General features: G+C 37.2%; 1 protein-coding gene across 8 annotated transcripts in view; it reads right to left on the reverse strand.

The window, feature by feature from the left end:
* LOC123880800 (NAD(+) hydrolase sarm1) overlaps positions 1-13463 on the reverse strand; it is a 92839-nt gene that overhangs the window by 4104 nt on the left and 75272 nt on the right. For all 8 annotated transcript variants that reach the window (XM_045929107.1, XM_045929108.1, XM_045929112.1 and 5 more), the window contains 5 exons: positions 9878-10033; positions 3882-4042; positions 3124-3568; positions 1738-1983; positions 115-1436 (listed from right to left, as the gene is read on the reverse strand). In XM_045929107.1, coding sequence (XP_045785063.1) covers positions 115-1436; positions 1738-1983; positions 3124-3568; positions 3882-4042; positions 9878-10033 — 2330 coding nt within the window. The remainder of the gene's footprint in view (positions 1-114; positions 1437-1737; positions 1984-3123; positions 3569-3881; positions 4043-9877; positions 10034-13463) is intronic.

The raw sequence follows: 13463 nt of genomic DNA on the forward strand, positions 1-13463 counted from the left end.
AACTGCACGTATCATTACAGTCAAATACAAATGAAAATAGTTTATAATAAGTACATAATTAACAATACCTACATATTATTTATATTAAACTTCTTAACTTTAGAAATACCATACCTCTTACGTTTGATTCCATTATGTAATCCTATATCTTCTTTGAGATTATCTTCCGTTATTTGTAATAATAAATCGCCGTCCACTCTACTTTCATAAAAGTTTGTCGCAATGTCTGAAAATCCTATTTGTTTCACCCATTCTCGTACATCTTCTATTGACCAAAGCGGAACCTGTTGCGACAGTTTGTGCGGAACTTCTTCCCCGATGAGTCTCAACGCTTGGGCAGCATATTTTGATGCTACTGCATTTGGGCAACTAGCTACTTTTTTCAAGGTTTCTATCGCTCCTATTTCTCTAAAGATTTCTGTGTTACCTTGTTGTTTTTTAATCCCAGCCTCCATACAAAAATGAAATGCTGCCAGATTTCGAGCTTCTTCTCTTTTCGAGCTCAAGACGGGGACTAATCGTTGCAACCAGTTCTTACTTTGACCATGGGCATGTGCTAAATTAGATCGAGCAAATTCGGACGGGTTGTGCGAGGTAACAAACGGTTCTACTAAATCCAATGTACCAGATTTTAACACCGCAGCTTCTATCTCCTTATTAGCTACCAACACTGCGATGGCTAAACACGCGTAGTACTTGATGTTATCATCGTTGTGGAAAGCTAAAGGGAAAAGCCACATCGGTACTTTTCGTTTTATCATGGCTTCTTGGTTCTCAGCTCCACCGTATAGCGAAAGATTGGCTAGCGCTGTTGCACAATGTCGCAAAGTTTCTATATCATTTTTTCTGCATTCGAATAAAACTGCATCTAAGCCACCGAGCTTAATAACGTCACTACACGTGCCTTCGCTGTGTTTAAACAGGTGTTCCAATATTCCAGTGCCTATCCTTGCGTGGTCTACAGAATTTGCGTGTTTTGTACATACACAAGCGACATTAACAACTTTTTCGAGTCCGTTTTCTACAACGTGTGCTCTATTTTCTGTTGTAAGGCATTGCTCAAGCAATTTCGCGGAGCAAAACTGTAAATCGGGATTGTTTGTTTCCAAGCAATTCGCCATTAAGATATCTAGACCTCCAGAGGTTCTTAGCGTATTGCATAAGGAGTAACCCAACTCATGCCCGTATGTTGGAACCGCCCATGCTCTTCGCACCATTTCATTCAATTTATTAAATTGTACACACGCATTTTTCATGTCTATTTGGTTATTCTTCATAGCTGCTATAAATGCATTCATTCTGTATGAATATTTCTGTATGGCTAACTCGACGTCCTTTTGATTTGAATTTGCATCTAACCTATCTAAATCTTCAAATGTTAAGTTCGATAGATCCTCATCACCAGGTTTCACGGTACCGTTTAGCAATTGGCTCATCTGAAACACAAGTATACGGTATGCTGTTTTAAAAAGTCACACCTACGTCACAACAAATAATGGTTAACGTATGTATGCAACATAACTCGGTAGTTCGATGAGTGAATAACAACTACTAAAGCACAATGAAAAACCTAATTATGTTAGCCTGAATAATACTAATAATCTTTATTAATTTTACAAAATGGTATTAATCAATTAGTACCAATGAGCCCCCTGCCTTTTGAGGAAGTAAAACCTGTGTTACAGGAGGCAGTGTCTTCCCATTCTCCCCAGATTTAAATATTAAGAAAATCCTTACCTGTGAAGATAGTAAAGTTGATTTAGAAGAGAGGTTTTTGCTTGAAATAGTCATGTTGGAGTGCGCCACGCTTGAGTGTTCCTTATGACTGAACATGCCGCTGGACGAGACCGTCTGCCGTGCCTGTGATGAAGCCATGGCTTTCTTTTCGGCACTAAATGCTTCAGTTTGCAAACGAGAACTAGATGCAGACATATTGTTCGCTTCTTGTGCTGTGACTTCGCCGGCTTGTAACGAACGTTTTTCCTAAAAGACACAAATTTTCCAATTAAATTCACAACATCAATGTTCAGATCCAAAATAAAGGGCACATTTTAAATTCTAAATCTGGAAACTTCCACTGTGACTCAAATAACCATTATCACTAACACTTGTTTGGCACTTTTACACAACGTTAATACAAATATTTGGAAATTTACAGGAATAATGATACGCAAATTGGGTCTCGGCCGTCGTTTCGAAGACATAATTTCTTGATCTTGATTTAATTCAGTTAAATTGAATTTGTGATATCGCGGTGGACATTCGTTCGTCTCGGGATGAAAACTACTTTTACATTCAAAAGTAGTGCGCGTCATGGCTCGGATTGAACGCTGAATCGCTTCTATTGGATATAGGCCAATCGCGCGGTACTCGCGGGCATTCGATGATAATTTTAAAGTTTGTATACAGACGTCACGTTTTAGAAGGTCGATAGTAAAATATTCTGGGGAAACGTACTCTCACCGAAGGATTACACGGCTTGGGGGGGAAACGCGACAGGACGCCTCGGCGTACCGGCCACGGGGCCGAACCCTCACCAGAAGACATTCCGCTTCTAAAATTAAAGCCGTCTATTCGTGTACCCGTGTGAACGCGCATGCGCAATGATTTAACTTCCGTGTATGCTCGCACGCACGGCGACGTTCCAACGTTGACTGAGAGGAGCGTGGTTCGGTAAACGCTCCGATAAGCGCTTATAGATAAAATGAGCCCACCGCCCCCGGTGATCCTCCGCGCCGCAGTATCCTGGTCGTCCATGCCACGAAACGTGCGGCCATAGTGCGGTGTTTTACATCTTTAACCTCTTGGATGTTAACAAGGCAAGGAGCCGAACTCGACTGAATGTTTTAGCGCCGCATTGGTGAGCCGTGAGACGTCATTCTAGGATATCGATCGAGCCAGGTCACGCGAGGTCGCGTCCTTCGGCGCGCCTTGCTGGCGGCAGAAACCTAGACGCACTTATTAGGTATTTCGGCAGTTTTTAAACTCACAAATATTCGTACCAAAGTAATATGAAAAATACTTAACGTAGGTAATTTTAATAAGTGTGTTGTTATGATAAGTCCTACACACCTAATTCCATATTTGAGACTTTTACAGGGGTCAAAAATCTTGAAAACTTACTTGAAGATATGCGGCATTTTGTTCCGCAGTGAGGCCCTCCGCTTGCAACAGTCTATGAGATGCCCCGGCAGCACTATGTTCTGCATATTGCATATCTCCATGTTGCAATCGTCGCATCCTTGTACTGTTTGCGGCGGATTTTGATGCACTATAACCGTCCGTGACAACACGCGTCGAGCTGGCGGAAGTCATACGTGCAGCACTATATTTTAGCTCGTTAGCAGCGTTAGTCCCTACAGTTGCAGCGTTAGGTGCTAAGAGACATTGTTTGTCAGGTGGTGGTGTGTCTGATTCTGGGAATGTAACTAGAGGGCCGTCGCCAGCCAAATCACTCATGTCGCCCATGTCTCCAATATCGCCCATGTCACTAAGGTCGCGTATGTCGGGAATATGCCTTTCCTTCTTTTCATCTTGATCAACTATATTTTCCATCGAGCTTCTTAATCTGCAACGGCGTTTTTAACCAAATTAGGATATTTCTTCAAGCCACAGTGATAAAAATTACTTCTAATTAGAAAGTTACATTTACTAATTTAAATAAGATTCACTGGAACGGCACTGTTTCTATTGTTTGTCGGCATCAAACTACATACAAACGCGGGGCGAGGAAAATCAGTGGAGGAGAATTGGCTTTGCGCCAAGGCCGCTCAGGTGGGCCAGAAACGGTGTTATCGTTAATACTCATTGACAAAACATTGTAAAAGTATGTTATTACATAAACTCAAATAGGTACAAAAATAATCGGCAAAATGAATCACCTTTGTCCGAAGTTCAAGGCGGCAGAGTTACTAAGCGTTTTCATTTCCGAAATGGAGCTTTTCAGTTCAGTGAGGTCCGACTTCATAGAACTAGCGCGCTGCGACGAGCTCTGGACCCTCTGGCTCGAGACAGCGCTGCTAGATGTAGTGCTAGACACCATCTGTAAACAAACGTACCGTTACAGTTATAACTCACAAAATTCTAGTATGCCGACCCAATTTTCTTAGGCGAACTGCACATAGATCTGTTCTTTTACCTTTAATGAATTATTTTTGATTGAACTAAAACAGGAAGATGCAATAAGGTTTTATATTATGTTTTAAATATCACAAAAAGCAGCCACTCGGCTTGATAAAACACTTCGTTCACAGTCGTTATCTAGACAAGGACTGTTGAGTTCAGTGCCAATGCTACAGATGTTCGTGCGGGCGTCACGCGTTTTGGCGCACTTGCCGCCGAATTATACCTATTACATAGTCAGTAGCAAGTTTATCAAATCCGAAAATAGAAATGTTTAAAAATAACTTTCTATTTATATTTCTACTTCAAAAGTAATTTAGTCATCAACAAACAGTCATGGCTCAATCATTCCAAATATTTGCGCAATATTCTAGAATAATTCTTCCAAGCCGGTTTTTTTGATTTTTAACCCCCGACCTAAAAAGAGGGGTGTTATAAGTTTGACGTGTATCTGTGTATCTGTCTGTGGCATCGTAGCTCCTAAATTGATGAACCGATTTTAATTTAGTTTTTTTTTTGTTTGAAAGGTGGCTTGATCGAGAGTGTTCTTAGCTATCATCCAAGAAAATCGGTTCAGCCGTTTGAAAGTTATCAGCTCTTTTCTAGTTACTGTAACCTTCACTTGTCGGGGGTGTTATAGATTTTTAATTTACACTTGTTTATAGTTATGCACGTTATCGTTCAGCAATAAGTATGTTTAAGTTACTTAGATCGATGCCGAAAAATAATATTCGTTAAGCTATTGTTTTGTATTTAAAAGAATAATCATCACAAAAAATATTACTTATAGGCATGAAGTTTTACAGAGATAAATAAAATTAAGTATGGCCATAATTTTGGCAGGGGCGTCATGTCGCTATTGGGAAGCAATAAGAATGATTCAACAGGCGTGGGTGGGATGCAGCACCAGGCCTTGAACCCCTCGGCCAACGTTTGTGCAGACTGTTTACGTTACAACATGAATTCCCACACAAACTTTTGAATTGAATATTCATATATTCAGGCTTGGATCTTGCAATGTGAGCCAATCCAGGAGAAGCATTGCAACCGATTCTAGATTATGAGTAGGATTTAAATAAGTACTGCAAAGATTTTACTTCCAACTAAATGATTTGTAAAATCTTCAACCACTTAGATTTAGAAGTATTGCAGTTTTATTAGTTCCAGTCATGGAAACAATTCTTTAGCTACGCGAGATAGCTCAGGGTTTGCATTCCTTTAAGATTTTTTATTGATTCAGACGAACAGTAGTTAAGCTATGTTGACAACCGTGAAATAACTATTTGTTTATATTTTGTCTTGAATCTTTAATAATATGAAAAAAGCTTTAGCTGGGATAATAGATACAGTAGGTACAGATTTTTAAATAAAACAATCAATTTTTAACCTCCGACCCAAAAAGGGGTGTTATAAGTTTGACGTGTGTATCTGTTTATCTGTCTGTGGCATCGTAGCTCCTAAACTAATGAACCGATTTTAATTTAGTTTTTTTTGTTTGAAAGGTGGTTTGATCGAGAGTGTTCTTTTAGCTATAATCCAAGAAAATCGATTCAGCCGTTTGAAAGTTATCAGCTCTTTTCTAGTTACTGTAACCTTAGCTCTTTTCTAGTTACTTGTAACCTTGACTTGTCGGGGGTATTATAAATTTTTAATTTACACTTGTAAGTATAGGTATAATTTATATTTTAAATTCTAGTTAAGTAGTGTAATATACATATTTTAGTAGTATTTAATCGGCGTAGTTACCTACATTATTATTGATTAATCATTCTATAAACCCATTAGAATAGAATCAACAAAGCTGTTAAAAATATACGTAAAGGCAGACAGACAATAGTTAGATTATTATCGTTAAAGATAAAAAAAAAAGATAACGTACCAAGGAATGAAATGGAAAATAATTTTGGCTTGTTCGCGTAAGAATATCGGTTTATGTAAATGACTAGCTAAGTTTTTATTCTAAGATGACTAGGTATTACTGTGGTTACTTAATCGTAGACAATAACACTGCAGAGATAATAATAAATCAATAATAATATCATTGTATTGTTTATACTGATTTTTGCTGAGCATAATAAATTATTTTGTCCGATGCAATACAATAGGAGTTTTAAAGGTTGTATTTAATAATCATGTCCTATTTAGGTAAAAATACCATTAGGTATTCTTTGAATACATTGCTGTCACCTAATAGACAAGCTCTACACTTGCGTGGGAGAGCCAGACAAACTGAGGAACAAAAATTTTAATGACAATATGACAATCATATTAGTCTAACATATTAATATTTGTACGAGTATGAGCAAATTAACTTCTAAAGTGAATAAGTTCACTGTGAGTTTTTTTTAGCACATAAAAATTTGTTTATGACTACGTTTTCATATGGTAATCAACTGATAACGTAACAAGATAAAGTTGAAAACTAAAACCCGACTGCAATATAGTAAAATTGTTTTTCTGTCGCTTTGTATATTTTAATGTTGTGGTACATTTATAAACTCAGAATTTTCTTCTGTTTCATTTGACACCCCTCTCGATACAATAGCAAAAAAAAAATATGGAGACCCCCAATTTTTTTCTTGTAACATCCGTTAGGTCGATTTAATGTAGCCCATGTCACTCGGACCTTTACGACGAATCGATTGACACCTCATTCATCAAAATCGGCCCAGTAGTTTAGGCGCTACGGTGGAACACACAGAATCTAGATAGAAACATACACACATACATACATACATAGACTGCTAAAATCATAACCCTTCCTTTTGGCTTTGCCGCAGTCGGGTAAAAAAGGGTGGAAAAAGCTAAATCACTTTACTGTTTTTTATTTAAGTATTTACAGTAGGTAGATGATGATAGTATGTATTAAGTTTGCTACCTACTAGTTTTTAATATTTTGTTTACTGTATTATTAAATTTTTAGGGTTCCACGGTAACTTATAATGGGAAACGGAACTATAGGATCACTTTGCGGTCAGTCTGCTCTTGCGCTAATGCTCTATTTCTCAGAAACGGCTTGAGTGGCCTCTTAACTATTGCTGTAAAAATTTAGTTTCTAGTTAGTTGAAATAAAAAGTTACAAGCTTAGCAAGAAACAGTTAAAAATTATTTTGCTATAATCCGCCAACAGTTGGACAGTCTGTTGGCGGATTACCGCAAAATAATTTTTAACTGTTTCTTGCTAAACATGAACTTCCGCAAAGTAACGCCTGATTCTATCCAATAGTTACAAGCTTTTCAAAGCGTATTTTTACCTAGTTTATCGAAATAAAAAGTTACACGCTTTTCAAAGTGTATTTTCACAGAAGTCCTAAGTTTACTGACTCTTGTGGCACAAGTAAAAGAATAAATCCAAAAAATATTGATTCAAATGTTTGGAAATACTATTAGAGGCTATAATACCTATGGTTTTACTCAGCATAAATAATTAATTATTTTATTTTAAGTAACTACGCAGAACGTAGTCCGCGACCAACTGCGTTCCGCATTATTATGTACAATGTTGCAAGTTCGCATCCTACTCATGAATTAATTTGTAATGTTGAATTTTCTTTAAAAAAAAAAACTAAATTCAACAAACTATCTATCGATTTTTTTGAGTATCTGTTAATTTGTAGTGCCATCTAGATTATTCTGTCTTTAAGAGGGAGAATAATTTATCTAAATGAATGTTATAGATATACCCTGCTAACATACGGAACCCTCGCTCGGTGCGCGAGTCTGACTCGAACTTGGCAGTTTTTTAAACGGTACGATTTTTCTCGTCTTACGTTACGCCATCTCGCGTTGCTGTTTGGTTCTATGGCTCGCTGCCAATACGTATAGACAGCGGATATGCGCAAGCGCAGCCTTATTTACTGCTGGATTTATAGTAAACAGAATTCATAATTCCAAAGCTATTAAAGTTACATTTTAATTTATGAAAGAAACCCTGAGTAGGAGATACTATTTCTGTCTTAAATCAAGATATCTCGGTTCTGCAAATATAACCAAGGATTTTTGATTCAGATCAATTGCAACGTTAATTTGAAAACAAAGGCATGCTAAAATCTTAGTTCCCAAATAATTATGGATTCCGTTGACCTTGCAGTCGATTGTTCCAAGTAGTTCTAACAATAGGTATACTCATCCCATCCATATTGTGCTCGGTGCGGCGCATTTGCTTTATTTTATTTATTTTTCTCGTAACTCGCGCACGCCGAATTCAAAATAAACTAGTAATTTTATGAACTCACCGAGGCCAATGTCGAAATAGCCCAGAATCTATATTGGAACAAACATTTCTAAGTATATTTTTTTTAAATTAATTTGTACCAAAAATTTTAATAATCAAAAGACCAAAAAGATAAAAAGTGGACAGGAAAGCACTGATCTCTGTAAGAGATCTCTACCAGAGACCCTTGGAATTGGGAGAGGTTGTAAAAAGAAGAAGAATAATATGTACAAGAAAAGTATTTGTTGACAATGCATTTCGGTAAACTGCTGGAACTCAAAAATAACCAAATAGCTTTAATATTTTTTTTACATTAATTTTCGGAAAACTGTGCTCAAACTGAATCCAAATAGCTTTATTAAATTACTAACTGATGCCCGCGACATTGTCCTCTTGGATTTAGGTTTTTAAAATCAAAATTTCTCTTTGATTATTCGGGATAAAAAGTAGCCTATATCACTTTCCAGGTCTTTAGCCTATATTTATGCAAAAAATCAAACCGATCCGTTACTTCGTTGCAGCGTGATTAAAGGACAAACTAGCAAACAAACATACTTTCGCAGGGTAGGTAGCATAGAGATAAATTATGTGGAAGCTAGTGAGGTTTTACATTGCAAAACACCTCGAAATTCGACGCCGATCACTATGTAACTTTCTTTTTCATGAAAATCACAACCCTTCTTTTGGCTTTGCCGTAGTCGGCTAAAAATAACATTTTATGATTATTATTATAGATTGGGCCCTAATGACTCTATTGCTTAAAGACTCCAGTTCGCCTTGATCTTTTAAACCTTAAATCATTTATACTGTATAAACAGGCTTTATGCAAGATTTTACGCACATCAAAATCAATCGAAGACTTAATAAAATATTCGTTGAAACGAATGTTCTGCAACTTGCTACAAGAGTAGGTATGTTGATGAGTCCGTGGACTTCGTCTGTGATGGCGTTTGCTGGGGCGCGTGCTGTGCTTGTTTGGAGTGTTTTTTTGCTAAGAGTGGCTGGTTTTTGTGTTAGTTGGTGTTTTTTGGTGGTGGAACTGACTGGGAAGCGCTCTGAAGGGGCGCCGCGCGTATGTCAGCGGGCGCCGGCGCAGACGGAGTCCATACTTGTATAAATTCAATAACTTGAAAATATCACAAACTTGACATTGGCTAATCAGAGTAAAGCCAGATTTAAAAAAAAAAAGGTATGTTGATCTCCATGATTTGTACATCCTTAATACTAGGTAAATGTAGAAAGCTATGCTTGGCGTTTCTTTACGTGACCAAACCAGAAATGTGGAAATGTGAGACCCATAGGAGGGTCAAAATAACCGACATAGCTCAGCGGTTTGTGAAGCTGAAGTGGCAATGGGCAGAGAATATATACCTACCTAGTTCGAAAACCCCAAGTGGGATCCCAACAAGGTGCTGGCTGCTGGAATGGCGACTTTGCACCGCGCAGCGTTAGCTTAGCTATGTCCAGCAGTGGACGTCTATCGATTGATGATGATGATGATGATGATGATGGATGTTATAATATTATGACAAAGTCAATTACTTGTTGTTTCAGAGAGCTGGTGACCTGCGTGTTGAGGCTCTGGTTCTGGCGGGAGACGAGGCTGCTCTTTTTGAGGTTCTCCATTACGGAGGCCAAGTCTTTGGCGCTGCCGTTGTGCTTTAGACTGCTGGTGCCATCCAAATTGAACTCCGGAATCTGAAACATGGCAAAGGTCACATGTTAATAATGCGTTCACGATTACTGTTAGAAACTATATCACATTAATATTATAAAGGAGAAAGTTTGTATGTGTGTGTGTGTGTGTGTGTGTGTGTGTGTGTGTGTGTGTGTATGTTTGTTACTCCTTCACGCAAAAACTACTGGACGGATTGGGCTGAAATTTAGAATGTAGATAGATTACATCCTGGATTAGCATATAGGCTACTTTTTATCCCGGAAAATCAAAGAATTTCCACGGGATTTTTAAAAACCTACATCCACGCGAACGAAGTCGCGGGCATCAGCTAGTTACTAAATAAAATACGCTTATTTATTACTTATAAGTAATTTTTTTTCAATGGTTACTAAGAAAACAACACGCCCGTCGCGCTTTTCTTTAATAACAATAAAATAATCATTTATTGTTTACATAAATACATCCAAAAATTAATTTAATTTAATAAATAAATTATACTTTTATTAAAATTTAATTTAATTAACTTTTAATATAATTCCAAAAATAATACTTAATTTATAGAAATAATTTCCATAATAATTTTATTGGATTATTATCTAGGTATGTACAAATAATATGTATGAGTTCCGATCGGAGTAGGTACAATCACAATTTATTGCGGAAAAGTTCGTCGTTTAATAAAAAGACGTATAACCTTTGTACCTTTATCCCACCTACCTGCGGGATATAAAAAGGTTGTAATTTTTTAAGTTACTTTTACCAAGAAAGCTTAGTGTTGTTACATCGATGATACAAATCATAATAAAAGTACAATAGATATAACCTTCAGTCTCCATGTATCAGTTTTATTGTTTTCTGGGAACTGGTTTAGAATTCAGCGCAAGGACAATGTGCAGCACTAAATGAAACTATTGAATAGTGTCAAAGGAACCACATTGCTGTAATGTTTTATCTATGCATGAGTCACTGGGTACTCCGATGATTATCAATCAGAAAACGTCTCACGCGCTTGGCTATACCACACGAAGAGTTGTACTTCGAATACTGACTATACCGCCTACACGAATCGAGACACGAAGACGCTTAGGGACTCCAAAGTAGGGTTGCCATGGTTTATGTATCTATCTATTCGTAAATAAAAATACTAGGAGTTTGAAATAATCGGTCAAGCGCGAGTCGAACTCACACAAGACTCACAAACTCACACTCATATCGTACAAAAAATACTTAACACTTCGTTTTTTCTTAATATTCATGGCGGCCATTTTGAAATTTTTGTAATTTGTTATTACAGCGGCAAATACACATTCTTTGAAAATTGTATCTCTACCTATTACGGTTCACGAGACAGCACAGCCGAACAGCGAAGCGAAGGCTTAGTAGGTACCTAAACTACCTAATAGGGTTGGCAGCCTTCAGTACGGAACCCTAAAAAGATCCGATTATCAACATAAAATTATGAAGTAGGTTATCGCGAGACGAGATTTATGTATGCCGTTGACTCTACCAATATAATTATTTAGTAGATCGTAAGTAAAACGAGTTTGTACACCAGCCACATTAAAAACTATACGAATTTGATTTGTTAAATAAATACGTATATTAAAAAATCTACAATCTACCTACCTCACTAACAAAACTCTCAATCTCAAAATAGCAAAACATCTCAAAATTATTATGATCATCGCTATTAAATCGTTGACCAATTGTGTTTGTCATCTCAGAAACATGGCAGCCCTGCATCATTGCTATCAAAGTGCACCACTCAACATCACCTGCACAATGGCCCTTAATCAATAACTCAAAAGTCAATCGTCGTGCACAAACGATTAACAAAGCTGAGATATAAATCAAAACATGCAAAGAAAATTATTACGAAACATGATTACTACATGACGCCTTGAGATCATCGCTTAAATAGTATTAAGGTATCAGTTTCGTAATCGTATAGATTTTTTTTTTTTTTTTTTTTTTTTTTATTATTATTTTTTTACAAAATATATACAAATAAAAGCTTAACTAAAACACCGAAAAAACCACAGAGGTTTGTCCTCGGTGCCTAGCTGCAACGAAGGTACATAAGGGTCAATAGGATTAGCACTAATATAAATAATTATAATATAATCTACATAGACATAAAAGACTCAGCCATCTAACTTTGCTAAAAAATATTCTTTTAATTTATACTTAATGTTTTTAATATCTATTTTTTTAATCAGCGTTGGAGGTAGTTCATTTATGAATCGCGGAACCAAGTACGCGGTGGTTCGCTCGCCGTAAGTATTGTTAGCGCGCGTAGTGTGCAGGCGGTTAGCCGTCATCACTCGCGTCTGTACAGGATGTTCTATTTTCCGGAGTATCTTCTCGTTGAAGAACTCCTCCTTTAACAATGAGCATTTAAACTGTTCCTGAACGGGTAATGTTTTACAGTGTTTAAATAGCCCTAGTTCATTGCCGTCGTATTTCGATTTGATGGAACTGGAGACAATAGTTTTTAAAATTCTTAACTGTAACTTATATATATTATTGAGGTAAGTTTTATAAGTTCGACCGTAGCTACTGAGACCATATTGTACGTAAGTTAGAGCAAATGAGTTATATAGCATTAATTTGGTTTTAAATGGAATCCGTCGATTCAAGATAATTATATTAGCGAGAAATTGCCTTAGTTTGTTACATACATAATCTATGTGCAAACCCCAGTTGAATTTACAGTCAATGGTGAGACCGAGATAGGTATATCGGTCGACTAGCTCAATCGAAGGGCAATTACAACAGTTCAGATTATCACTGTGTAGACAGACATGATCGTGAGCTATAATTTTTTTAAAGGGGAGATATTTTAGATAGGCTGATCTGATGTGAATCAATTTGGTTTTTTTGACATTAAGAACTAAACCCGCATCGTGACACCACATGGTCAGGGTGTTGAAGTCCGTCTGCAATGCATCACAGATCTTATCAGGATCCCGGTCAGCGAAAAGGATGCAAGTATCATCCGCGAATTGGTAGCATGAACAATGCTGGATACAGTTTCTCATGTCATTTACATACGACAAAAAGTGCAACGGGCCAAGGACGGAGCCCTGTGCCGTGCCTTCACTAGCCACACGGGTGTCGCTGTAGGCGTTACCAATCCGTACATTGAATGTACGATTACGGAGATAGTCTGCGCACCAAGCGAGCAATGGACCTCGAACGCCGCATGTTTCTAATTTACTTTGCAGAAGATTATGGTTCAGAGTGTCGAAAGCGCGTGAAAAATCAATAAACAGTGCAAGGACGTGCTTTTTTTGGTTAAGGTATTCATTTACTTGGTCACTGAATTTTGAAAGAAGATCTATTGTTCCCTTTCCCTGCTGAAACCCATATTGATTGTGGTAAATGACTTCATTATTCTTATAAAACGCGTGAATTTGTTCGCAGATAAATTTTTCCACAATTTTATCT

Source organism: Maniola jurtina, chromosome 3 (assembly GCF_905333055.1).
Source record: "Maniola jurtina chromosome 3, ilManJurt1.1, whole genome shotgun sequence".
NCBI lineage: Eukaryota > Metazoa > Arthropoda > Insecta > Lepidoptera > Nymphalidae > Maniola > Maniola jurtina.